General features: G+C 43.2%; 1 protein-coding gene and 1 pseudogene across 1 annotated transcript; both read right to left on the minus strand.

The window, feature by feature from the left end:
• Positions 1-206: 206 nt before the first annotated feature.
• LOC116835465 (phytanoyl-CoA dioxygenase, peroxisomal-like) lies at positions 207-12,874 on the minus strand (annotated as a pseudogene).
• A 165-nt stretch (positions 12,875-13,039) lies between these two features.
• Positions 13,040-26,035, minus strand: UCMA (upper zone of growth plate and cartilage matrix associated). The gene is made up of 5 exons (XM_032798305.1): positions 25,904-26,035; positions 25,308-25,373; positions 25,091-25,186; positions 18,949-19,047; positions 13,040-13,575 (listed from the first exon to the last, which is right to left on the minus strand). The coding sequence occupies exons 1-5, from the start codon at positions 25,959-25,961 to the stop codon at positions 13,478-13,480; spliced, it is 417 nt and encodes a 138-aa protein (XP_032654196.1). The 5' UTR covers positions 25,962-26,035; the 3' UTR covers positions 13,040-13,477.
• Positions 26,036-27,440: the final 1,405 nt, after the last annotated feature.

Consider the following 27,440-nt stretch of genomic DNA (forward strand, 5'->3'; position numbering starts at 1 on the left):
ATGCATCACTTAAGAATTTTGCTGCAGAATTAAATACATTTTCAAACACTAACTAATGTGGATAGACAAGGGGAAAACTGCAACAGAATTAGATCAGAGTCACAAAATCTAAACTTGCATCTGAAATCTATGATAATATTTTAGAGAGACTATTAAACATCCGTAAAATACCAGAGCATTTTACTCTTATTCATTTTGTTGGAACATCAGACTCTCTGTAACTTGAAAAAGTTTCCTCCTTTCCGGAACCCTTGAGTCCTGTTCATTCCAGAGCCATGGATCATCAGGGGATGGAAGAATACTGTGTTTCCCTTCTCCATAACGAGGCAAACCCTGAGAAGGTGTTTATCCTATTGAGAGATTCCATAGTACACCTTATGAAAACCACCCTAGAAACAAACAGAAACTGAATTTACTTCATGGGAGAACTAGCATCCATAAAACTGCTGCTGCATCTCAGCTTTGGAAAACTCTTCACTATTCTATTTCAGGTCTTTGATTGACACTGGAGTTCATGTTTACTAACCAGCTATGTCTGAGGCTCCCAGCTGAGTGGTAGATCCTATGTATTGCATGTGGTGCTTTGAACACATCCAGGGAGGATGATGACATTATGTGAAAGAGACTTTGTCATTGAAAGCTCAAGAATGAAAGTAAGATTCCATATGAAAATATTCTTAAACCACATTGGATCAAAATCTCCAAACCATCATCTCAAGGCAGGAGGAAACACTGAGTGAGCTCATTGCACACTGCTGTTAAAGCATCTCTTAGGCCATGCTGTGAGAGTTCGCTTGGCAGAAGCACTCAAACTAGAGCTCCTTTCATTAGAAAGAAGTGGGGGCTGCTGGCTGAGCATTTTCCATGAGGGATTTTGGGCACTAGAACAAGTTTCCCTCCACTGATCCAAAATAATCTGTTGACGTCTCTATATAGGAAGGAGACCTTTGGATAGGCAACACTCTTTGGTTTTTCATATAAACGAATGACTTACAGTTGGTCTTTGAGCACATAACCAGAACCAGAGCAAAAACTTTCTCTAACTCCCTGGGGCTGAGACTTAGATTCTTTAGACACACTGGATACACAAATAGTCTCAAAATAAAACAATTTAGGGACAGCCAGACTGGATCAGATCAAAGGTTCATTTAGTCCAGTATTCTGCCTCTGACAGTGACCAGAACCAGATCCTTCACTGGAAAGCATAAGAGCTTTCTTCTCTGGACAGGAAAGGTTAGGTGACAGAGGATGGATCACATGACGACTGCTTGTTCTGTTTATTCCCTCTGGGGCACCTGGCATTGGCCACTGTTGGAAGACAGGATACTGGGCTAGATGGAGCTTTGGTCTGACCCAGTATGGCCATTCTTATGTTTTTATGTTCTTAAGGTCTTGGCTAACAACAGTGAAGGATTTGCACAACTCGTCTCCCACTTGTTATGAATAAAAAGAAAACCAACCTCCAAAAAACAAGACTTCATTTAATTTCACAAGCACTTTCTATTCCCACTTGCAATTTTACCTGCCATTCAGGGTATTGGTGCTTTTTCAGGGAACTCTTATGTGTTCCTGGCAATGCACTCAAACAGCCATTGCTGCCATCTATGTGCTCCACGGCAGTCCAGGCACACATGAAGCATTCTTCCAGCCTGATGGGGAAGTACTGTGAATCCTGAGGCAGGGGATGGCGAGAACTCAGACTAAAACCCAGATCAGTCTTACCGCTATGTGAAAGTTTCTTACTGTTCACATCATGAACTTTTGACCAGCTCTAATAGTTACACAAGTTTCGGAGATTTCAAGGCCCAAGCAGACCATTATGATAATCTAGTTTGATCTTTTGCATAACACAGGCCATAGAATTTCACACAGTAATTCCTGTGCCAAGTCCATATCTTATAGTTGAGCTACAGCATAATTTTTAGAAAGACATCCAATCGTGATCAAGTAATCACGAGGCTTCAGTTTTCCCAAAACATCCTTGCCAAAAAAACCCCAAACTTTCACATGAAAGAACCCCCATAGACTGTAAATACTGCACAAGCTGTGAAGCTAGTTCCAATCAGAATTTACCAAATTTGCAGAAAACCTTTTTTCACTTTCTCCCAGCTTGGCCTAATGTCATTATAAACATTTCATTTTTAAAAACAATTCCCCCTGAAAACAGTTTGTGATTTAGATGTAAAGCGTTTCCTGTCCTATTTGCAAGCCTAACATTGTGCCATTGTCTGATAGCCAAAAATAGAACTTCACCAGCCTGTTTTCATTGTCTGAGCTGTATGAAATACAAAATGCAAATACACAGAATAAAAAGTAAATTAGATTCTCAAATTTATTTCACTTTTAACAAACTGGCACATTAATAACATCACACTTTACGGAAGGACATTTGCTTGATTTTCTCACTGCTGTGTGCAAAATTGCACATTTAACCAGTGGATGCTATCACCAATTGGAGATTGACTTAATAAACTTAGAAAATAAGGCCATTTACTCTGAACTTGATAGTGACCTTTTATACAGAACTAAAAGGCTTTTTCCCTTCTGAAACATCTCCTTACTAGAATCTGGAGGTTTATTTATCAGCATTGCATGCAGTGCCTTCATGTTTGGCCCTGGGAAGCACTCAACATATTTTAGGATATATGGGAAAAAAATGTTTTAAAAATCAAGAAGTCAGTGTTGTAACATCCACTGAATCCAGTGAAAATGGATTATCTCTTATAGTATCTACTGCTTTGAAAATGGCTTAGAGATTTTAACTATAATATTTAAGCATCTTATATCAGGTTAGAGTGATGTCAGCACTAGAAGATGTTACACATTTGTTGGTAATTTCCTAAAGTTGCCCCCAAGACTTATACTTACACATGCTTAAACTTAAACACTCGAGGAGTGCCATTGCCTTCCGTGGAATTACTTGTGAGAGTAAAATGAAGCATGGGAATAAGCATTTACAGGGTTGGAGCCTTTGTCCATAAAGTATATATGGTCTACTAAAGTAACATCACCCATACTGCAACTAGCAATGCACATCCAGCCTGATTACAGAGAAAGGGGTAAGGAAATGCAGACAACAAGGAGAAAGTGAATGAAGTGGCAGACCAGTGTAGACTCAGGCTAGATTAATTCGAGCTCCCTGGGAAGGAGCTGTTTCTTGGTTGCATATCTGTGCAGCGCCCGGTGCAGTGGAACTCTGGGGCATGATTGGAACCCTTAGGTTCCTATGGAATACAAATAAACAAATACAGAACTAACAGTACATTCAAGGTCTCCTCCTTGAGCCTAATCCCAACAACTGTCCATGCTCAGACACTACCTCCGTTTTAGGGATTCTACCACTCTGCAGGCACTCACCATTTCCTTGAAGTACTCCTTGGGTTTGTTTTTACAGTACTACAAAGGTATTTTTATTGTGTTTAATTGTTATTCAGTGCCCCAACCACCTCAGAAATGGGCTGCTTCATAAATAAGCTTATTAACTAACCTACAATAATGCTTTCATTCAAAGTTGCTTCCCTTCTGCATTGAAGGATTAGCCAGCAAACTCAGCATGACATGTCGCTCGTATTTCTCCCTGAGATTCTTTCCATGGTCAGGTAAGACATGGCTAATATTAGTGTCACCATGAAGGTTGCTATAATTAAGGTCATGTGAGTGCTTGTCTTGAAGGCTGTTTTTAAACTGGGTGTGTAAAATTTGCTCAGGACTGTCACAGAGCAGAACAAAGCAAAATACCCTGGCTGGGATTTTCAAATGGGCATATGGGATTTATAGGCCCAAATTGCATTTAATTTAATTGGGAGTCAGGTGCCTAAATCCTTTATGCTCCTTTAAAAATTGCATCCTACAATACCAGCCATTCTTGGGATCTCAACTCTCCTAGCATTTACCAGAACTAAAATGTTTTAGCAATTTACCATCCAACTAGATCAGGTCTAGTCCCACGGGTACTGTGCAGTTCCTTCAATTGTTCCTTCAGCTGTGACTCGGATAATGCACTCGATCCCAGGATGTACTTGTGCTGTTTCTAACCCTTCACTAGTGATGTCACTGGGGGAGCCAATTGCAGTAGCCGCTGGCTTTGGAATGAAAATAATTTTCCTCCTCTTTCTGTGTCTGGCCCCAGATGATGTGCGGGCACATGTGTGCGATTTCTCACTCCCACAGCTTTCCCCAGCACAACAGATCTAGCTGCAAAGGGTGCTGTCAGGAGACTCATGCTCAAATCAGAGTCCTCCACTCTTCCTTCCTTACCCACAGCGATATAGTGGGATGAATGGAGCTTTCAGTGCCGTTCTCCCACCACTTTGAGCTCTCCTTTACTAATGCTGTGTATAGAAGTATTCGCTGCAGGCTATTTACTTGTATTTGTTTGCTTCAGCTAGACCAATAATGAACATCAGGTGTCCAGTTATAATCCAGTTGATATGGCACGGAAGGATGAAATAAGTAAATAATGCTACCACAACAGTGCAGCATACAGCACTCGTTTATCCGTTCTGCATTTCCCTATACATTCCACATCCGTTCTCTTTAGCAGTGTGAGATGACTTGCTGAGAGTGCGGAACATCTGTAGGGTATGTCTTGGTGGAAAAAAGGGTATGTTCTTCACATGTGTTAGTTCAATCAAGTGGCTTTTCCATCACCTTATGTTCTCTTAAGATGCAGGCTAACATATAGGGTTCAAAAAAAGAACTAGATAAATTCACGGAGGATAGGTCCATCAATGGCTAATAACCAGGATGGGCAGGGTTGGTGTCCCTTAGCCTCTGTTTGCCAGAAGCTGGGAATGAGTGACGGGATGGATCACTTGATGATCACCTGTTCTGTTCATTCCCTCTGGGGCACCTGGCATTGGCCACTGTCAGCAGACAGGATCCTGGGCTGGATGGATGTTTGGTCTGACCCAGTAAGGTCATTCTCCTGTTCTTATATTTGAAACTATGTTAATTGGTCCAGATCAAACCTGAGAGGAGCCTAGGCTAGAACAGGGCTTTAAATATATTAGTGTTAGAGGTGGTTAGAATATTGGGGGAAGGGGGTCAGTGGAAAATTTTGGCTTTTCATTGAAAAACTGAAAGCCCAAACTCCAGAAATTTGTCATTTTTGGTTTTCAGCAGTTGTACAAAAAAAATTGTTTCCTGCTAAACAAATCAATTTTCAGGTTTCCTACAAAAATCCAGGTTTTTCTGAGGAAAGCAGACACTTAGAGAAAAAGTTGTTTTCTCCAAAAAGTAATTTTCCTTTGAAATGAAGCTTTGATCTATTTTTTTTCAATCAGCCACAGTTAACCTGCATCCCATTCCTAGCAAGGCTTTTCAATGGTTTTCAGCTAATTCACTTGAGCTAATATGACTGGAAATACATATCCTCAAGACAGGGCCTTTCAACCACAAGGCATCATCTCTCTTTTTGCAACTCCTGGTACACAGGAGCCTAGGAAAGATGAGTGTTAAATAGTAGTACCCATTCCCATGCACTTTGTAAACTGCACATCTGAGAGTGAACTGCAGTAAAATCCACTTAGTTACTTTGAGAACTCACATATTCCTTTTTCTGAAAACAAAAGCTTCCTAGTAACTAGTCATTTTAAATATATATGCCAACAGTTATTTGTAAAACCAAACCCCACAAGAATGTTGGGTTTTTTGACCTGAGCCAAGGACCAGTATCTGAAGCACTCTTCATTTTCCTGGAAATTCTGAATTTTAATAACCAATTTTTCATCTAGAATGTTGTTTGATTTAGCGGCGTCCCAATCTCCCAATAACATCAGTCTATCTTGCATCTTTCTTGCAGACATTTATAAACTCAGTTCTGGAGGGTGGAGGCGAAGAAGAAAACACATTAAAACCATTTTAGTTTTCAGACATTGCCATTTCACTATTTTAAAACATATTACCCCAGATTCTATGCCTTGGCAGTTTTGTGTTGCCAGAAACAGGTGGAAAGCTGCCCTAACTGGGTAGCAAAGGATGTTCCCTGACACAGGGGACACCTCAACTGTGGTGCAGCCAGTAACTTTAGGTAGGCTTTTTGAGCATAAGAACGGCCATACTGGTCAGAACAATGGTCCATATAGCTTAGTATCCAGCCTTCCAACAGTGCCCTGTGCCAAGTGCTTCAGAGGGAATGAACAGGACAAGACAATTATCAAGTGATTCATCCTCTGTTGTCCTATCCAAGCTTCTGGCACCCAGTGGCTAGGGACACTCAGAGCATGGGGTTGCATCCCTGGCTATCTTGGCTAATAGCCATTGATGGACCTAGCAAGGCAAGGTAGCATGCCAGGGACATGAGGATGTGAAAGATGTGTGGCACTAACAACACTCTGCCCTATCCTCAGCCAGTGCATAACTTAGAGCAGCTAAGGCCTTGGGTGGCCCAGGATTAAATGAGCAGAGGTTGACTCAGAGACAGCTTCTTTCCCGTACTAGCAGACCAGAGGAGAAAAGCAGGGGGCCAATAACCTGGGCCATTTGCGTGTCTCAGCTGATCTATACAGTTTTCCCTTGGCAGAGCTGAGGACCTGACCCACTTTCTTTCTGTTATTTAATTGAAGCAATAAGTCCTTGATTACTGAGATGCTTCTGTCTTGTGACAATCCAGGACAGGCCAAATTAGATGTGGTCTGAAAGAATCTGATTGTGTTGCTGCAGCTTATCACCCTGTACCTGAAGCAATCAATGTCTTCCTCAGAAACCAGACTCTTAACTATAATGTAACCATTTTCCTCACAAAAGCATCTCTCCTCTAGGGTCAGAGGATCATTCTCCAGGCTGCAACTGTGAGGGGAATAAAAAAATCTGCAGGGAATTCATTTAGGCAAGTGATCTGAACAGAATGGTCTCAGCAGTTAAAGGAAGAGAATGGAGTTCATTTAAATATAGACAGAATGTCAGCAGTTAATGTTACTAAATCTCTGTAACTTGATACTAGGCCCATTGGCGAATCTTCTGTGAGGTTCAGACGAAAGACGGATGATGCCATGGAATGGCTGAGCCTGCCTTGTGCACAGATGGGAGAAGATTCTTGTGCAAAGTCGTTTCCTTGGGCAGATCTTGGAAGGATGATGGGCCCGTGAGTTCAGAGCTATGGACCTGCATGTTTGCAAGATTGTGTTCTAAGGGCCAGATTGTCAAAGGAGTCTAAACATGCAGGTAGCCCCTTAGTGGGATTTTCAAAAGCACCTAAGCAGGTTACGTGCCTAACTGACATTGAGTTAGGGGATTCCTACCTAAGTCTCCTGTTCCTTGTCCCCTAACTGTCCCCTCCTGAGACCCCCTCCCACCCTAACTTCCCACCCAGGACCCTACCCCCCTGACAGCCTCAACCCTTATCCACACCCCTGCTCCCAGACAGCCCCCAGGACTCCCACTTCCCGCCCCCGACAGGACTGCTAGAACTCCCGACCCATCCAACCCTCCCTCTGCTCCCTGACTGGCCCCGGGACTCTCCTTTACCATGCCCATGCCAGTCAGATGCTGGCTCCACGTGGAGTGCTGAGGCAGCAGGATGGGGGGAGCTGTGGGAGGGGCAGCAGCAGCAGCGGCTCACACTTCTGGGAGCCACGGACCCTGAGCACGGTGAGGGGGGAGCTGGGGGGCACGCCTGCCACTGGTCTGGGGTCCCAGTTGCCGGCCCCGCTCAGCCTCCTGCCAGCCTGGAGTTGTGTTCACTCAGCTGGCAGCGGGCTGAGCGGAGCTGGGGGCTGAGACCCTGGATGGCAGCTGCGTGCCAGGTAAAATCAGCTCGCGTGCCACCTTTGGCACGCATGCTGTAGGTTGCCGACCTCTGGTCTAGACAACCACACAGACTTCTGGCCTGCTGTGACTCCAGACCTCACTGTGATTTTTGATCTCCAGTCTCTGACCCGCCTGACTCTGACCCTAAAACTTTCCTCCTGATTCCAGCCCAGTATTACAACTGCTATCAGCTCTCTGACCCCAGCCTGATTCTGTCCTGGTTCTTGTGTATCAATCCTGGCTCTTCTCGCTAGGGAAGAAAGCTGCCAGGTTGTCACTGATCCCTTATGTACTGATTATTGCTGTGACCAGTGCAAAGCCCGGCAGCTTGTTTCTGTCAAACCTACAATAAGGGCTAGATTTTCAGAAGAGCTCAGCTTCTATTTAGGCACCAACATAGGTGGCCAGATTTTCAAGACTGTTCATCACAGTGGGTGCTGAATGCTTTTGAAAACCTGGCCCCAGTTGTGGAAGTAGAGAAAGAACTGATGGATTTGAAGGGGATTTCAATGCAAATAGTCCCCTCTGTGAGCAAAAGTCAAGCTAACTGTAATCCTAACAACGCGAGATTTGTAGAAGCAAGGATTGTGTGAGGCAAGTAGGAAAGAACTGTGTGAGAAGTTGTTGTGACCTTGTGTTAGATAAGTATGGAATGCAGACTAGAGTCTAAATAGAGGTGAGAAAAATAAGATATCAGGATGACCTATGTATAAACAGAATGCAGCTGTTGCTTATTATTGTATGTAATCAAAGGTATAAATGCTTGCTGTAAATGTTTACCTGGAGAGAGACCTGCCTAGGTGAGGGAAATCCTGTGTCCTAGTGCACTCTCTCTCTCCATGTAATTGCTAGAGAATTAAGTATCTGACTTGCTGCACCCAACAAGAGAGTGAAAACTCTGTTTTTCTCTGACAAAATGCACCCCTAAGCGAGTCACAACTTTTCATTAGTTTATACATGATCTGTTTTACTTAGGTAAAAGGATCCCGGTGCCGCCGAGATGTGCACCTCTTGTCAGTGGAGACGCATATTATTATACTATCTTTCCCTTCACCATTCCCTCCCTGCTGCTTGTTACCCCCATGCAGTGTGTATTACAATTACATTGAGGTTGGAAGCTCTTTGGAGCAGGGACCACCTCTTCCTAGCACTTCAGCGAAGTGCCTCATATGATTTGGAACCCTATAAAATAACAGTGATAATGGTTGGAGACTGGAGCATTTGGCAGTTCTAGGAAGCAAAATTGAGTGCAGAGGGTATAGGAAGTGCACAGAGACAAATAACCTTCCCCAAAACTACTCATCTGAAGGGGCAAACTGAGTGGAGCTAGTTTGTGGGAAAGGTGCCTGTCTGGGGGGATGGTAGAGGAGAGTAGGTATTTCTTGGGCACCCCCATCATGCTCAGCACGGTACAGATTTATACGAAGACAAAATCCCTGCCCCAAGGGCTCTATTATCTGTACAGAAAAGTCCTGTAGAATTTAATCAGCATGAAACTTATAGGATTCTATAGATATTGAATAAAGTTCAGTAAAAATTACTCCAAAACCCAGTAGAAGTCCTGGTTTAAACATTCTCTAGAAAGGTTTTGAGTCCAGGACTTTCCCATAAGCGAGGCAGTGCCATCCAGTGGCTAGGACACTGGCTGAGAGTCAGCAGGTCTGAGCACTAACAAGCCTAACCCTGCTTTATAAAGAGCTTTGAGAGCTACAGATGAAAAGCACCAAAAAGATGCTAGGTATTATGATTAGTAAAAAAATAAACAAACCACGGAGACACACCATCTATGAAGCCACTGGGGTCAGTGTGTCCTTCCCACCCACCTGACAAGACAGTCAGCGAGAAAATCCTCAACCCAACCTGCAAATTTAAAACACACTTTCACCCATTCAGCGCTGGACGGAGGTCCACAGCACAGACTTACAAAGGGATAACATCTCTCCGTGGGAGGGATACCCAAGTACCAGAAGGGGGAGAGATTGTTGCTGAGTCCAGAGCTGCCCAGGCCCACCCCTTCTCCCCAAGCCCCTGGCCTTGCTCTGCCCATTCCCCACAAGGCCCAGCCCCGACACCACCCCTTCTCTACTTCTTTATTGTTTTGCCTTTTTGATCCCTATTTCTCTACTATATGCATGGTTTGGGGGGTCCTAGAGGAAGTTCTTTTGGCACCAACTCCAAGACACAGCCCGAGATCAGAAATGCCGGACCTGAACACCCTACCAACTATATTGTGCAGAAACTGGAGTCCCCAGATGACCTGATCCTGGCTGGTCACCAGGAATTCATCTGTCTTATTGTGAGTGGGGAGTGTTTGCTTAGCACATGTGCCTTCTCGTTTGGTAACTGTTAATAAATAGAGGTTCAGGATATTACTGTGTAAGGCTTTTTCACTGCTAAAAGGTCCCGTAAGCCCACAGAAGGTTGTGCCCTAAGCCCAGGGTAGGGGGTAAGACAATGCCTAAACTACCTGTGTTATGCCTTGAGCCCAGGGAACTGGGTAAAGGTGGATATACTAGTGAGCCTGCCTAGTGCCCATCAGGGGAGAGAAGCCGCGGCCCTGCGCTTGCCGGGGACAGAGAACTCCAGGCCCACTGGCTGCGGGGGCCGGTGTTCTCTGTCCCTGGCAGGCACAGGGCTGCAGCTTCTCTCTAGCTTTGTAGCCGGAGAAAAGCAGTGGCCCCACCTCTGCTGGGGCCAGAGAACTCTGGGGCTGCAGGCTGCAGGCACCGGTGTTCTCTGTTCCTGGGAAGCACGGGGCTGTGGCTTCTCTCCAGTTTCTCTGGGGCTGCAGGCTGTGGGCACTCCCGTTCTCTGTCCCCAGCAGGTGCCAGGCTGTGGCTTAAGCCGGAGAGAAACCACAGCCCCGCACCTGCCAGGGACAGAGAACTCCGGGGCTGCAGGCTTCATTCTATGTTAAAGTAAGAATAATAAATATATTTGGACCAGCAGTTTAACTTTTTAAAAATAAATAAGATGAAAACTGTTTGATATTTATTTTGTAAAAACTCCTTAATTTTTCTTACAGATAGATAAAAAAGAGCAAATTCACATGGTAAGGTGAAAGCGTAATTGCTGAATAATTTAATTAATACCTTTTACATGTAAAATTACCCTTTTTATCTTATGGATTCATATATTATGTATATTAAATATGATTTTTTTGTATTATTTAATGTACAAATACAAAATAAGCCTTGAAAAATTGTTGGTGCCCGCCACACTCTTCTGAAAACATAAATGTGCTACTGGCCACAAAAAGGTTGGACACCACTGCTCTAGAGCGTGTAGGTAACACCAATAGCTTCTCACATAAGCCTTACAGTCCTCAAATGAGTGAGCTGAGTGGTAATGCAAGCGCTGATGGATCACCAGGGATGCTTTACTGACATCAGTGTTGGCTGGTCAGGGAGGGTGCATGATACTTATCTCTTTAAGAACACAGGACTGTCCAGAAAGCTGCAAGCAGGGACCTTCTTTCCCAGCTGGTGGACTACCACTGGCAATGTTGAAATGCCAGGAGAGATCCAGGGGGATCCTGCCCCCTTATTCTCCTCATGAAACCGTACATCGACCACCTCAAGAGCACCAAGGAGCGGTTCAGTTACAGGCTTAGCATGCAGAAGTGCTGTAATAGTAACATATACAAGTCTGCCTCCTGCCTTCATAAGATGGCCAAGCATTATGAAAGCTGTGCCCTAATTTTGTCAACCATTTTTCATTTCATGCAATGTTGTGATCACATGATAATTGATCTAACATGAATTAACAGCCCCATTCCAGTTCCCAGTGGCTGAATCCACACGCCATAACCTACTCCTATTACTAGGCCCCCCACTGATCAGTCTCAACTGAAGGAAACTGAATTACTATCTGATCCCTGCAAGTGATCCTGACTCATCACATTTACCCTACATTGGCAGGTGGTACAGCCAAGGGTTTTACAGATCTCTGAGTAGAGAGCTCCAGGTGCCTTTCCCGGTTCAGTGCATTTGGAAAAGAAAGTAACTAGCTCTTAGCACTAGCATTTCTGCAGGGATTTTCCTCTTTGGTTAATAGCAGGATAATTAGCCAGAGCTGCCAATGGTGCTGTGCTTAGATTTGCAAGCTAGCAACATAGTTAAGTGTTTGATCTTCCTCACTGAGATATTACATTTTAAAAATGTGTCCCCTCTGCCTGCCCTTGGTTCTCCACAAAGATATTATTGTGCTGGGGCATCTTTCCATGTGTTCTCCTTTCCTTGTTCCTATAAGAATTGCTGGTTTGAGAAGGTTTCCTCGTGAGAGAAATTGTCTCTCCATGCCTGCTCCCCCTGAACAACTGCCATAGGCTCTGATTGATTTTGCCCCAGTTAACAGAGTTTCTAGTATACAGATAAGAACAAAAGAACGGCTATACTGAGTCAGACTAATAGTCCATCTAGCCAGTATCCTGTCTTCTGACAGTGCCCAATGCCAGGTGCTTCAGAGGGAATTACCAGAACAGGTAATCATCAAGCGATCCATCCTGTTGCCCGTTCCCAGCCAGGGGTGCTGGAACAATTTTTATAGTGGGGGTGCTGAGAGCCATTGAACCAAACTGTAAACCCTGTATATGATGGAAACCACTTCAACCCAGGGGGTGTGGCAACACCCCCAGCACTCCTAGTTCCAGTACCTATGTTCCTAGCTTCTAGCAAACAGAGGCTAGGGTCACCATCCCTGCCCATTCTGGCTAATAGCCATTGATGGGCCTATCCTCCAGATGGAAGACCCCTAGTGTGATCTTAGCTTGTACTAGCATGATGGTGGAGCACTGGAATCAGTTACCTAGGGAGGTGGTGGAATCTCTATCCTTAGAGGTTTTTAAGGCCTGGCTTGACAAAGTTGGTTTGATTTAGTTGGTGTTGGTCCCGCTTTGAGCGGTGGTTGGACTAGATGACCTCCTGAGGTCTCTTCCAAGCCTAATATTCTATGATTCAATGGAGCTACGTTTATTGATAAACAGCCATTATAGAAAGTGAAGATAGTTTTGTAATGGCTGGCTAGAAAAGGAATAAGGTAGAGGAATGTAAGTCTAAGGGTAGTTTCAAACTTTCTTGTTATTATTTTTCCTGCATATAACTTACATCACTAGCTGCTTATGCATCTTGAAGGGACTGATGATAGTTAAAAAGGAAGTTATACTCTTTCAAACATACAGAATTTCCATTATTTATAAGATTAGTAAGGAGGAGTAATATTGAGTGATATTGCAGAAGCTAACACTACTGTTTAATTAAAAACTATTAGAATGTAAATACAGTTCCTTTTTTTAACTTAAAGTAAAACATTACAGAGACCCTGGGATTACAGCAAACATAGCTTTTCTTTTCAGTGATTCCCAAGATACAGTGATTTTAAAAAAAAAATTCTTATCTGTTTACATGGGACAAATTCTAAACTATCCTGATTTATACATGTCTCAAGGACCTCATTCTGTCTGCATTGTTCCACTTCTGTGTTTTAAATCCAGATTTTGTCACACATACAAGCACCTCAAAATACAAAGCAAAGCAGCACCCTATGAGAAGCTCTATCCATTAAAACAGAGACAATGCAAATAATATAGGAGGAGGGCTTGGTGCAGTAGATTGCACAGTGGGATCCATGACATGACCAAGACTTTGGAAATGTGGTTGCTTCTTTGGTGTCCTGTGAACGGCTTAGTCAGCAAATATTTAACTTCTTTTTTAGTTCACACTTCTCACATCTAGATGTGGTGACGGTTGTACATGTAAGATGGGTAGAGACCATCGTAGTGATATTGACGCCATTGCTCGATCTGTTCCCGGCTTCTCTCCTGCTGCTCTGTAAATGGGGGTAGGAGGGGAAAGAACAAGAGACAATGTGAACTGCGATGCATTTTCTGACAGCCAACTAATCTAATGCCAATCCAGCATTGAAATGGTGGCAAGGACTGTTGGCTCTCAAATCTCCAACTGTGCATCCCTGTCTGTCAAGCTCTGTGTATCATATCAAGGGAGATTGTGAGGTAGTTTAGGCCCAATATGCTTCCCCAAAGGCTGAGTCTTTGAATGTAGGCATTTGACCCATTGTAAGGACAGTTGTCACTTGCAATGTTCAACTCTGAATCCTCATTTTGTGACTCAGGTCCACCTCTGATCTGGACGCTTTCGTCAGCCCCATCTTTCAGATGGGGTTTTAAAAAAACAAAAACAAATGTCAGTGCAAGTCTTGGTCAAAAGCACGAACTTGCACCTATTTTCATGATACATCCAGGTGATGTGGCACTCATACAGTTTGGTGATGGGTGCCAGTGCCAGTATAGGAACCTAGAGAGATTTTTGCAAGATTTCCTTGCAAACCCCAAGCCTGCTCAGTTTTCTTGAAACAGGGTCTAGGTTTGCTCAGAAGTTTAGTGTTCATGAACATTAGCAAACCTTTCAACGTGCAGAGTTTCTAGACTGTAACAAACAAAACAAAACAAAACAGGTAAATCACATGGGTTTTGTTGTGACTGTTTTGCACAGCATTCCCCTCTTCCTACCTCCAACGTATACTGGATCCAGGCTTACTATTTCAGGTTGCTCTATCTAGGTACCTACCTGCCCCATCACTACAGAATCTTTGTATTAACCTTGCAAATACACAATTAATGGGACGGTTTTAATGTTCACTATGAGTGATATTGGGGAGGTGGTGAAAGGTTGCCTTACATTTTATTTATTTTGATGTATGTTCATCAAATCATTCTCGAATTATTCATTAACCCTTTAGCTGCTGGTCCACCATAGGCCATGGTGCAACCATATATGCAACTGAAGTCACCGGAATGATCCTTGCTGGCATATTTGATAGCACAGCAGGATGCATCCTGGCGATGCTTTGACTGTTGGGTTCTAGATGAAGTAAGTTACTCTGAATGTCATACAATGGTGTCACTCACATTTGCCAACTGGGCTTTGAGTGTTCCAGGTACATCCCCGTATGTCTGGACCACATGGCTGCGTGAAGTCCAGATTAACTAGCTGATGGATAAAGACTGCTGAAGCTATTGTCAAGTTAGCCTGCACCTGCTATGCTGCTGAATGTAACAGGTGGGTGCTGATCACCCATTAACAAGTTTAAATTCTGGACTTCACATAAACTTTGGATAGGTGCATCTTAATATCCACACTCTAAGTACTTATTAGGTTGGACAATGCCGGTGTTCTAAGGTTAATTTCAGTAATATGGCACAGGCCCACAGAAGCACAGCGTGTCCAGCGCCAGGGCTAGCAGGTAAAAGATAAAAATGGTCATCAGGTTTTTAGGCTTAAGGCTACATTTAATTTCCTAAGGGCAGGTCTACACTATGGGGTTAAGTTGACCTAAGTTATGCAACTCCAGCTACGTGAATAACATAGCTGGAGTCGACGTAGCTTAGGTCAACTTATTGTGGTGTCTACACCATGCTGGGTCGATGGTAGAAACTCTCCCATTGACTTACCTTATGCTTCTCATTCTGGTGGAGTAGCAGAGTCAACAGGAGAGTAATCGGCGATTGATTGAGCGAGTCTTCACAAGACCTGCTAAATCGACTCCTGGTGGATCGATTGCCACAGCATTGATCCACAATAAGTGAAGACAAGCCCTGAGTCTCTTTTTTCTCAAAGGCACAAATATAGACATTCTCCAAAGCACCATTTTAAAACAGTGTGGATAGAGCACTGGACTGGGACCCAGGAGACCTGGAGTCTATTCTTAGCTGTGCTACTGGTCTGCTGGGTGGCCTTGAGCAAGTCATTTCACCATTATCTGCCTCAGTTTCCACATCTGTAAAATGGGGAAAATGATAGTGACTTTCTCTGTAAAGCGCTTTTAGATCTACTGAGGAAAAGTGCTATATAAGAGGTGGGTATTATTTATTTTAACCGGAAAGTCAGACTATTTTGTCAATCTTCTCAAACCAATAGACTGTCATATTCTGTACATGTGTCTCCATGAAAGTTCTGACATAAAACCAAAAATGTAATAAAGATGGGGCAATAAAAATAACTAATGCTTTTGAGTGAGTTCTTACCATTAGAATCATTTTCCTCTTTAAAAAATGATATACAGCAGCACTGCTTAGAATTTGTCTGTTAGCCACCTCGATGTGAGGTTTCAGAAATACCTCCATGGATGTGTTTATTATGCCATCAAGTGAAAACCACTCCCTTCCGTTGCTGTCTTTACTTTTGACAACTTCACTGAACCGTCATCCCAAAAATGGTTTTCCCTACTCATTCTCTGGAGGGAACTAAATGAAATGTCTGTAAGGTCACTTGGTCATTTTTTTGGGAAGGTCTGTTATGGAATGTTTTCTTACCGCAAGTATAGTCTCCACTGTACAGAAAAAATATGGAGGAGTATCTGAAACACCATTGTCATAGGGTCATCCCCATCTCATAGTAATGGGAGTGCATCACACAAGAGCACTGGATTTACTAACTGAATAACTGCGCTGTTAATGTCCCCCATTCATGCCCTGTCAATGAGGTCTTGGGTCTAAAGTTTAATATGGGAAAAGTGAGAAAAGTATAGGAAAAAAAAAATATACACAGAAAGAAATGCTGCAATGGCTGGAAAAAAGACAACCACGAAGAAAGAAAATGGTTCGTGTTTTATTTAAATGTCTATTTCCAGAAATTTGGAGGAACTATTTAGTAGCATACAACTAGTCTAAAAAGTCAATTTAAAAGTAATTTTGCCCTCTTTGTTCTCTTCAAGAACCCCTTCTAGACCGGATTATCTCATATTTTTGTTGAATAAATGTACAAAAAAACTGGACGTCTTTCCACTTATATCAATACAATGGCTAAGAAGCAAAAATATTTTCATTAGTGACTTGAATAATGGAGTGGAGAGTATGCTTATAATATATGCAGATGATCCCAAGGTAGGAGGTGTTGCAAGTACTTTGGAGGACAAGATTAGAATTCAAAACGACATGGATAAATTAGAGAATTGGTCTGAAGTCAAGATGAAATTTAATAAAGATAAGTGCAAAGTACTACATTCAGGAAGAAAAAATTAAATGCACAAAATGGGAAATAACTGGCTAGGCAGTAGCATGGCTTAAGAGGATCTGGAAGTTAGAATGGATCCCAACTTGTATGTGCATTAACAGTAGAGTTGTATGTAAGACATGGGAGATAATAGTCTGCTCAGCTCCAGTGTGGCCTCAGCTGGAGCTTGTGTCCTGGGGGAGCCACACTCTAGGAAAGTTCTGGACAAATTGGAGAAAGTCCAGAGAAGCGCAACAAAAATGATTAAAGGTTTAGAAAATCTGACTAAGAGGAAAGATGGCAAAAAATTGTTTTTTTTGGCTTGAGGGAAGAAGGCTGAGGGGGGACCTGGTAACAGTCACCAAATATGTGAAGGGGTGTTATAAAGAGGACAATGATCTATTGTTCTCCATGGCCACTGAAGATAGGACAAGAAGCCAAGGAGATTTAGATAAGATATTAGGAAAAACTTTATAACTCTACGGGTAGTTAAACTCTGGAACAGGCTTCCAAGGGAGGTTGTGGAATCCCCATCACTGGAGGGTTTTAAGGACAGGTTGAACACCCACCTGTCAGGGATGGTCTAAGTTTACTTGGTAAACGTGAGGGGATGGACTTGAGGACCTCTTGAGGTCCCTTCCAGACCTAGATTTCTATGACTTTGCCTTTGTCTAACATTGTTCATTCAGGGATCCAGGAGCGGCGCCAGGGTTTCTGACGCCCTAGGCAGAATTCAGGGGTGGCATTTTGCATGCTCCCCACAGGGCGCGTGGGAGCGTCCGGTTATGCTCCCCTCGCTCTGCCAAAGAAGGACCTTCTGCTGAAATGCCGCAGGCAACAGCGGCAGTCATTGCCGAAATGTCAGCGGTAGCTCAGTTGCCTGCTGCTGTTTTCCGTGGCATGTCAGTGGAGGGTCCTTCTTCGGCGGCATGACGGGAGTGGAACCCGAAGCTCCCGTGCTCTCCGTGGGGAGCGTGCAAAATGCCGCCCCCCCGAATCCTGGTGCCTAGGCAATCGCCTAGGGTCGCCTAATGGAAGCAATGGGACTGCAGGGATCCGAAAGTGTTTTACAAGCATTAATCAATCAGGCCCCTCAGCTCGTCTCTGATGTAGCCTAACTTTACAGATGGATAAACTGGGCAAGTCACTTCTCAGTGTCACACACCAAGTCATCAGCTCATGTTCTGGGCTTCTGCTCCAGTTTTTAGAGCACAGGACTGAGAGTCAGGTGACCTGGGTTCTAGTCCCAGTTCTGCTGTTTGACCTTTATCAAAACACTTATCCTCACTGTGTATTGGTTTATCCATGTGCTAATCTTTAACTGATAAATGCAGAGAAATTGCTAGTTAAAGATGCCTCTCACCTCCTTGTTCCATGATATTGCATGCAGCCGGCATTTAAAACTACCCACTCTTCAATCTCCTTTGCGGTTTTGTACAGTGATTCTATTACTAAACACAGGGTGCTACTGCCATGCACATTCCTCAGATGGAAATGTTACCATGCAGGATGCAAAGCCCAATTGAAACCAGAGAGGTTTCAGATATGTGGGATGTGGAACGCCCCCAAATGATGGCCTCCAGGTACAGTGTGTGGCCTGGAGGAGTTGCTGCTCATACTGGTTAGCAGTGACTTTATAAGAGTGGTCGGCTAGCTAGAATGTGTGGAAGCAGCGAGGAAATGCAATCCAAGAGACATTCTCCATTCGTAAATTCCCATCCCAGTAAATGGAAGCCTCATTCCAGCAGCCCCTTTTCATCTTAAGGCAATAAATAAAACCTCACGGAATAGGCTTTTGCAGTGGCAGTGACGGGACTCCATAGAATCACTCCTAGGAAACACAAACCTGGAATCCCATTAGATAGTCCTATCTAGAATTAGAGCATCACCAGTAGGTGGGGCTATAAATCATATGCTATAGGACAGAATATTGAGCCTGTGGGAATGAACTATGTGAAACCTCTGTAGAATTTGGCAAGAGTTGCTCTCTTGAGCAAAGAGTTTGATTGCAAGTTCTTTGGGGCAGAGGCTGTCATTTATTATACATTTGTACAGCACCTAGCATAACAGGCCCAACCTCATTGTGGCCCTTAGGTGCTGCTACCATATCAATGTTAAAAAACAGTGATAAGAATAACATCCTGCCAGCCTCCATCTAAAGTTTCATAATTTGTTGTTTTGCTGTTCTTACCTTTATGTTCTTCCTTCACAAAATTCTCAAACTTGTTCCTTTGCTCTTCAAAATACTCCCTCCTCTGCTCATCAGCAATCAGCATTTGCCGGGTCTCCGCTGTGTAAGAGATGTTTATCATATTAGCAGCAAAAAAATCTTCAGACGCCAAAGCATAACTTTTGTCCTCAAAACCCAATGAATCTGATTAGTCTTGTATAGCAGCACCTGTATCCTGGGCTTTCACTGGAGGGCTAGCTGCTAAAATCCTTGTTTACAGCAGGCTTTCTAAGAACTAGACAATCTGTATTTCATCATTCCATTGTGCAGCACAATGAAACAATACATGCAATGATGCTGGTAGAGAAATTGCTAGCTCCTGTGTTATGCCTTTTAAATTCCATAGGTAAAACACAGGTTGTTCCAATTTAGTTTGGTGGATTGTAGTTATCATATTAGTCCAATGATTTAAAACCCTGTGACAAATGTCTACTAGTTAAAACTTCCTAATTAAAAGTCCACAATGAAAATGAAATCTTATGACATTGGCTGGCTTTGGGGTATTATTACAATGTAAAAATGCATACCATGTTTGTTGAAAAGTTTGCTACATTTTCAAACAGAGAGGAGCCCAAACTGAAGCCTCTGATACAGTCAACCTTTAATTTCAGGGTGTGGATTGGAATCAAATCCTCGATTCAGAACTTGATTGTGTTTTGGGACTGTGTTCCCAATCTTTGACCCTGCTCTGTGCCCTTTCAATTGTTCTGAAAGGGAGACAGAGAGCTGGCTTAAACAGCTGGCTGGAGAACTGCCCTTGCACAGCGGAATTCCAGGGTAGCAAAGATGGCATAGCAGGCTCCTCCTCTCATAGCATAGTCATCTCCTCTTCTCTGGGGCATGCTGGGGCAGGAGGTGGTATGGCAAGAGTCCCTTGTGCTCCAGCAATCCTGGTTGACAGAATAGCTCCTAGGGGGCTATAAACAGACAGCATAATTTAGAGTAGTCTTCAAGTCTCTCTAAACTGCACTGGAGGCCAGACTGTTCCCAAGACTGGTGAGGCAGCAAGATGACCTAATACCCTTCTGGATCTTTGGATACAGCCCCAGATTGTGGAAATCTTGTGTGACTTTTTTCAGTCACACTATTTCTGCCCAAGCTGGCAGAAAGTGAACAGGAAAAACTAATTTTGTGAGATTTCTGCCATTTTGGGTTGAAATCTCATTAAAACAGCCCTGGTTTCGTCATTTGTACCTTGCCTAGTGATAATTTAGGATCCAATCCTAGAAAGTGTAGGTCTCTGCCAGAAGATGAATTTTTCTGGAAAGTGAGTTTTAGTTGGAATTTGATAAGATTTTTGGCAAGGTATTTTGATAGGAGATGCAATTGTTGTGCATATCCTCAAGATGCTCGTACTTCATCTGTTTCTTATGTCCATGTGCTTATACATATATCTTACATCATTTTCTTTCCCTCTATTTCTTACATCACTCTCTCTCTCCTTTTACCTGTTGGCTTGCATGGAAATGCAAAGTAAATAACCAGTTTCTATTTACAGCCATTCTTAATATATGGCTTTATAAATTAAGGTCTTGCTCAGTGGATGAGCAGACCTAGATAGAGTAACTTTGGCTTAGGGACCCAAGAGAATTTTTACCAGCTAATTTGTTGAATCAATTCCCAAAGAGTTCAAGTGTTTTTTCAGGCAATAAGCAACATGAACAAGATAAAAGCTCCCACCACAGATCATGCATTTCCCCTGTACTAGTGCTTTGCTGCAGAGGTACCAATCCACACTTGTGACAAGGAAGGTTGAACTCTCAAGAACCAAGCCAGTCCCGTCCCACCCTATTATCAAATAGGATGCAACCAAAGAAAAGGCTCTCAGACAATTGAGTAAATCTCATTGTACATATGGGACTGTGAACGGAACTGAGAGAATCCTGAAGAATGTTATTAGATAACTGAGGGCACAAACCAAAGGAGCTTGTTTGAACCACAACGGAGTTGGCTAATCCTGCCCCTTCCAAAGATTGCTATGAGTCAATATTATCTAGGAGAGATTCTGGAAGGAACACTTGTAAACAAGAGCTGTGACCACTTTATAGAAAGCCTTTGCCATACACTTGTATGGTTCCTAGTGTGACACTGACAGACTCTGGTTGTCGGCAGGCGGGATCAAAGCAGGGACCTCTGGAGCTTAGTGCATGAGCCTTGACTGCACGAGCTAAAACCCCACTGGCTGTTAGCTCTGACTGTAGAGCAGACTCATTTTCTCTCTCTCTTTAAGTGGCCTCAGTGCCACTAGATGGGACAAAAAACCACACCCAGGAGATGCATGGGTTACACTAGCACAATGGGGCACCACCTTGAGGGCAATGTAAATGTTAAATACTGATAATCAAGACTAATCCTATAAATAAATGAAACAGTTTGTACTGATGGCCCTACGTGTCATTAGCTGAAAGACTATAGGTATTCAAAATAGAGAAAGTCGAACAGGTCTCCTTAGCCAATGCAAAAAGAACATGAAAGAACAATATTCCAGTCTATTGCTTCAGAGACAGAGCAAAGTGAATTTCAGATGAGTAGAAAGAAGTGAGGGATGGAAGTGCAGGGATTTTATGTTCTCCTTCTCATTGGCATCACTTTGAATGTGTACCAATGCTGGGATACAGGTCTTTGCTTGTTAGAGGATGGAGAAAATTGCCCTTACATTTAGCATATGATCATCTATGTTGGTACTCAGACTCGGTTCAGATGTGGTCTGATTAGATTGGAAGTTTAGCAGTCTTCAGATGGGTTTCAGGTTGGGTTTGGGCAACTGGAAATATCCTTATTTCAGGACAGTGCTGGAGAGGCACAGGCTCCTTGCATTTTTTTTTTTTTTTTTTATGATGAGTGACAGGAAAAAGACTTGATGGGTCAAATTCCTCTTTCACCTACAGCGACATAAATCCAGTGTAACACCATTCAGAGTAACTGAAAATAAAACATGGGCCAATGCCTCTTTCTAAAACATCAGGCTACAGAATAAGGAAGATGTACTATAAGCTTCCTGAATGTGCCTCAGTTCTGATCTGTCATGGACATTGCCAGTCAGATCCAGAACATCAGGACATCTCCAAGGTATAATTTTCTGTTCATGCTAAATATTCCCAGAAGATTGGGACAAAAAGCACCATGCTCCTCTTAACTCCTAACATAAGGAGGTGATCGGAATGGTGCACTGATGAAAGGCTGGTAATGTAACCAACTGTGCCATCTGATGCTAGTGTTGGACAAGAATGAGTTCATCCTAACTATCTTGAGTGGGAGGAAATTGTTCTGGTTTGCAACAGCCAAAGCCTGGCTGTATCTCTATCTAGATGCAACCCTTTATAGAATAAACTAGTACTTATTTGATGGAGGGCGACTAACCTATTTTTACAGGACACAAATATCATGAAACTGTTTAATTTATTAAGCACTTTATTGCCAAGCACATGTGTGCTGCACACGGTGAGAGGGGAAGCCATGAACAGTAAAATCATAATCTGGGCCTAGTGTCCCAGCTAAAGGTCCCCATCACCAGATTACTAATGCATGGAAGAATGGATGGAAATGGAAGTTCTTGGTTAAACTGGATTAAACAGAAAGGATATACAATGACTCTGTGGACTTTGGCTAGACTTTATTAGGAAGGGAGTTCTACAGATCAGACCCTACCACTACGAAGCTCTGGATCTCAGCCTGATCCCAGGTTGAACAACAGGAGGCTGATCATGGACAATCTCGCTGCTCAGTTATTTGATGGAACATCATCCACAAGTAATGACCATATAATCTGCACACCTGTGCATATTTAATAAGACCAATGGGCCCAAATTTTGCTCTGAATCACAGCAGTGTAAACTCATTCACTTCAGTGGAATCGTGTATTGGAATAGTGACTTTCATTGGGTTTACCCTGATGCAAATGAGAATACATTCTGACCCAATGGCTTTATTAAATGTCTGGGAAAATAGGTTACATGGTGTCACGGTGTTGGGACTTACCACCTCAGCGCCTCTCGCTGGTTACCTCTGGAATTAGCTCAGTGCATGGGGAGCACCTTCTGCTGGTGATGCCCTGTCCATCATCTGTTCCTTGCTGGTGTCTGGACCTACGTTGCTCCCTGCTCAGCGGCGTCCTCTTCAGGACGCTTCCCTCTGGCAGTGCTCCCTAGTCCATCCTCACCCCCTTCCGGGGGCGGGGTGGGCGGGTAGCAACAGTCTGTGCACTGGCCTCCGTGGGCAACCACAACCTCCAAAGTCTAGCCCCTTGTTGCAGTTTGTTTCAGCCACCCTACTGCGTGGCCAGGTGCAGTACAAAGGAGAAGAGCAGGGGGACCCAGGCCGGCCCACTACTCTGGATCCCAACCCAGGGACCCTTTAGGAGCAGCCTCCCTGCCCTGCCCTCCTTCTCTCCCCTTGTCCATTTGTCCCTGGGCCACTTCTCCTCTGGCCCCAAATACTCTCTAAGCCTTTCTATCAGGGCTTGCAGTCTGGCAGGTATTGAGCCCTACTATGGTCCCCTTAAGCCTGCCCAGCGCTTCGCTGCGCTGCGCTGCGCTGTCTGAGGTGCTGGTCTCCTGCTCCAGAGACAGACTTTCTCCCATGAAGGTCTAGGACAGACTGCCTGCTGCGCTTCTGGGCAGCCTTTATATAGGCCCATGCTGAGCCCTGATTAGCTAGCTCCAATCTCAGCCCTGATTGGCTCTCAGTAAGCCCTTTCCTGATTGGCTGCTGGCCTGCGCAGCCTTTCTGGCCTACTCTAGCCCCCTCTCACATGGGAGTGGGGCAGCCACCCCACCACACATGGTAGATTGCTTCTGGACAATAGCCGATCAAGTAACTGAGATCAGCAATGGAATGGCAGAAGGTTAATCGTGCTCACTTTATATAACCCTAAAAAATTGCACCTCATTAAAATATTACATTATCGGTTACCTCACTGCAAGTATTGTTTTTATAGACTCTGTTGTAACTTACCTGTAATGTTAGAAGGAACACACGCTATCCTCCTCCTCCTATATATTTATTACCCAATTACATGGACACTACCTGGTAATTACAATGTAATTAAATAGTCAACGGTTAACATGCTATTATATAGTAAATATATGATATTTGTGCCCTGTATTTTAAAGTGTTACCAGTTAAATCAGCCCTCCCTTGCTCTTTAACTGAGCTAATTTTCAGATTATTACTGAAAGGTTAACATCTCTCCCAATAACCTAGCGGAAGTTTTGCTGAACCAGAGGACACATAAATTCACTGACTTGGGATTGTTATCCTCTTCAGTGCTTCAGCAAACAAGCCATGTGAATTCAGTTATGCTTTCCATCCCATGTGGAAATAAAACGGTGTTGCGAAAGCCAGGTGCATATTACTTAACGCTACATTTGCACATGTTTTCCAAGAAGAGCTGAAAACATTCATTCAGCTCCAGGCCTGAAACCTGCTTGTTATTTATCAGCTTCCATAAGATGACAGTGTGAAAGGAGCTGAGGAGAGGAACTAAATAGACCCCTATATTCACTTCACCGTGCTGTCCTGCACCTCCTACAACAGCCTGCTGAGCTCGGCCTGCCCTGCTATATGTCTCAGCCCTTTTGAAAACCAAAGAATTGGCATCCACTTCAGTTCTATTAGCCAATTTCAAGAGATTTTGTAGATGAAAAATATTTCATTTTCCAAAGTTACCTCTTGCCTCATTTAAAAAGATGCCAATGAACAACCCTCATTTTGGAGAATTCATTAATGACTGATCCCTTAAGCCCACCCAGAAATGATTCTATATGCCCTAAATCTTCCAGACTATAAAGTTCATTTTTTGTCCTTCTCCCATATTATTTTTATTCAATTCATAAAAATTACATTTCTACCCACTCTCGCTCACATACTAATCCCTCTGGCTGCCCCACCTCCCAATTGCTCTTTGTAGGTACATTCCATAATTTAAAATGTAGATAATTGAGAAGAAAACTGTTCTAATCCAAAAGAAACAACAACAACTCTGATCAGTGAATAAATCCTTGTAGAGAGTAGCAGGCAACTTAGGACTGTCTCAAGGGAAGCGGGAGATGAAAGAGGGGCAAAGAAAATACAGCTTTCCATAAACACTCCTGAACAGCCTCACCATTGAGCTCATCTCTGGATTTGGTGGCTCGCTTGCCACGCTTTTTGAAGAAGTTAGAGGCATCCGATCCTTGTATAAAAATCTTCTTTTTCACACCTGAAAGCAAAGAGAGAGGACTCGATCGGCCATGGATGGTAAATAGGGGCATCAATGTACATTTGAAAGCCGTAGGAGCAACTTTTCTCCTCTCCCTCCCAAAATTTGCAGCTCCACTTACTTTCCTTGTCCTCTTCCCCAGCTGCCTTCCTGGTGCACACAGCAGCGCTGTCGCTTTCCTCAAGAACTGGATGACAACAGCACAAACACAGTATTGAATTCAGTGAAGAAATGCAGCATCCCACAGCAAAAACCTCAAGCAGATGTTGAAAGCTGCTACCTGCTAAAACCCTAAAAATCCTGCAGTCCAATAACAACCTGCCTGGGAAATTCACTTTTACACAGCAAGAGCAACAGTACAATCAGCAGCTATGTAAATACATATTTTTGTGTTCCCAGTTTTTATTTTCGTAGAAAATCATAAAAATAGCAATTAACAAGACCTATAAAGACATTTAGTCCAGTTTATCCCATTATATTAAAAAAATTGTCTGTGTATTCTTAGTGTAACTTGATGCTTTAATCCTTTAGAGATTGTAATAGATTATAGTGGATTAGATCAGATTCTCACATACTCTCATGCTCATATGACTAGCAATGTGGAAATGACAGTGTTCTTATGTTACCCCAATGACACAAGTTCAGATTTCTATCATTCCTTTCCCTCCTGAAATTCTGTTTCCTGTTAGCATTATTATTACTCTGGATCATACATACCAACCAAGAGAACAAAAGTTGCAAGGCAAGAGAGAAAAAGGATTTCTTTCCAGTTCATCTTTGTTGTGCTCCAGTTGACTCCTCAGAAAAATAGTGAATATCACAAGAAGTTTCTTGAGATCTGCTTGCAAATTCCTCCTGTTAGCTGGAAAAGGAAGCAGGGAGCTGGGATGTCGGGGGGGAGGGGGAAGGAGGGGCACTGGGTATCACTTCAGTTGGCTGCTCCTTGCCCCACCAAAGGCGGTTTCAGGCAATTTGAAAACATTGATATAAGATATATCCTGTGGTCATCAGCATTTTGATGGAAGTCAGAGTTACAAACTGACAAGCAGCTGGGATGGCCTGGCTGGGAGATGACTATTATAAGCAAAAGATTATACAGCATATTATTTTTGTCATCTATTGTATATAGTTTAAAGTGCAATTAAACTCTGGGAAAAAAACCCTTTGTACTCGCAGATCTGCTCTCTGCCTGTATCAGAGTGAGTTTAGTGACTATACGAATTTTTAGTGCTTTTTAAACTTTTTTAGCCCTCCAGAGTCAGCACAGCTATGAAAGGAGCCTGATTCTGTTGCTGCTACTGCACTACTAGCAGAATGGTTTATTGTGTTCATTCATTTACACCTGTGCAAGTGCCATTGAAGGCAATGTGACGGCACAAGTGTCACTGAGGACATAAACATTAGGGTCTGAATTCTCAGATGCACAAATGCCCTTTCACATAGCACTGGCAGCATAAAAGGGCCTTAAAATTGGTGTACATTACATAGTGTCTGGAATTCTATCCCTCTGAGCTTCTGGAAAGCCATTAAGTATGTGCCCAGAGCTGGGAATATGTAGCAGCAGCACAGTCAAACCTTGTTTATTTTAACAGCATGTGGAATATAAAAATAATGTGGATAAGGTTGTGAGGAGTTTGGCTACCTAATGAGTAGGGTATCATACAAAAGCTCATGCTCCAATATGTCTGCTAGTCTGTAAGGTGCCACAGGACTCTTTGCTCCTGATGAGTATGATGCAGGTCAAGAGATATGACTTCATTTTAAATAAGAGGAATTTTTGGACAACTGTGGCTCAGGTAACCAAAGTTTTAGTGCAACACCTTGTCTGACGTTTGGATGGATGTTTGAAGAAATCCAAAAGAACCTGAATATTGCCTAAGGGCTACTTTTGAGCTTCTTATATTATCATATTGCAGGACACTTATCTGTGGAAATGGCTTTCAGAAACTTCCATTCTGGAAATAAGACTAACAGATTTTAAGGCCAGTAGGAACCGTTACAATCATCTCTTGCATAGTACAAGCCATAGCATGTCACCCAGTGATTTCTGCATCAAGTCCAACAACTTTAGGCTAAGCTTCAGCATATTTCTTAGGATGACATCCAGTCTTGACTTACAGACTTCAAGCAGTGGAGAATCTATCACATCCCTTGTTGGTTTATTCCACTGGGTAAGTACCCTCACTTTTAAATATGTACACCTCATTTCCAGGTTGAATTTGTCTAGCTTTGGCTTCCAGACATTGGATCTTGT

The sequence above is a fragment of the Chelonoidis abingdonii genome, chromosome 1, assembly GCF_003597395.2.
Source record: "Chelonoidis abingdonii isolate Lonesome George chromosome 1, CheloAbing_2.0, whole genome shotgun sequence".
Taxonomy (NCBI): Eukaryota; Metazoa; Chordata; order Testudines; family Testudinidae; genus Chelonoidis; species Chelonoidis abingdonii.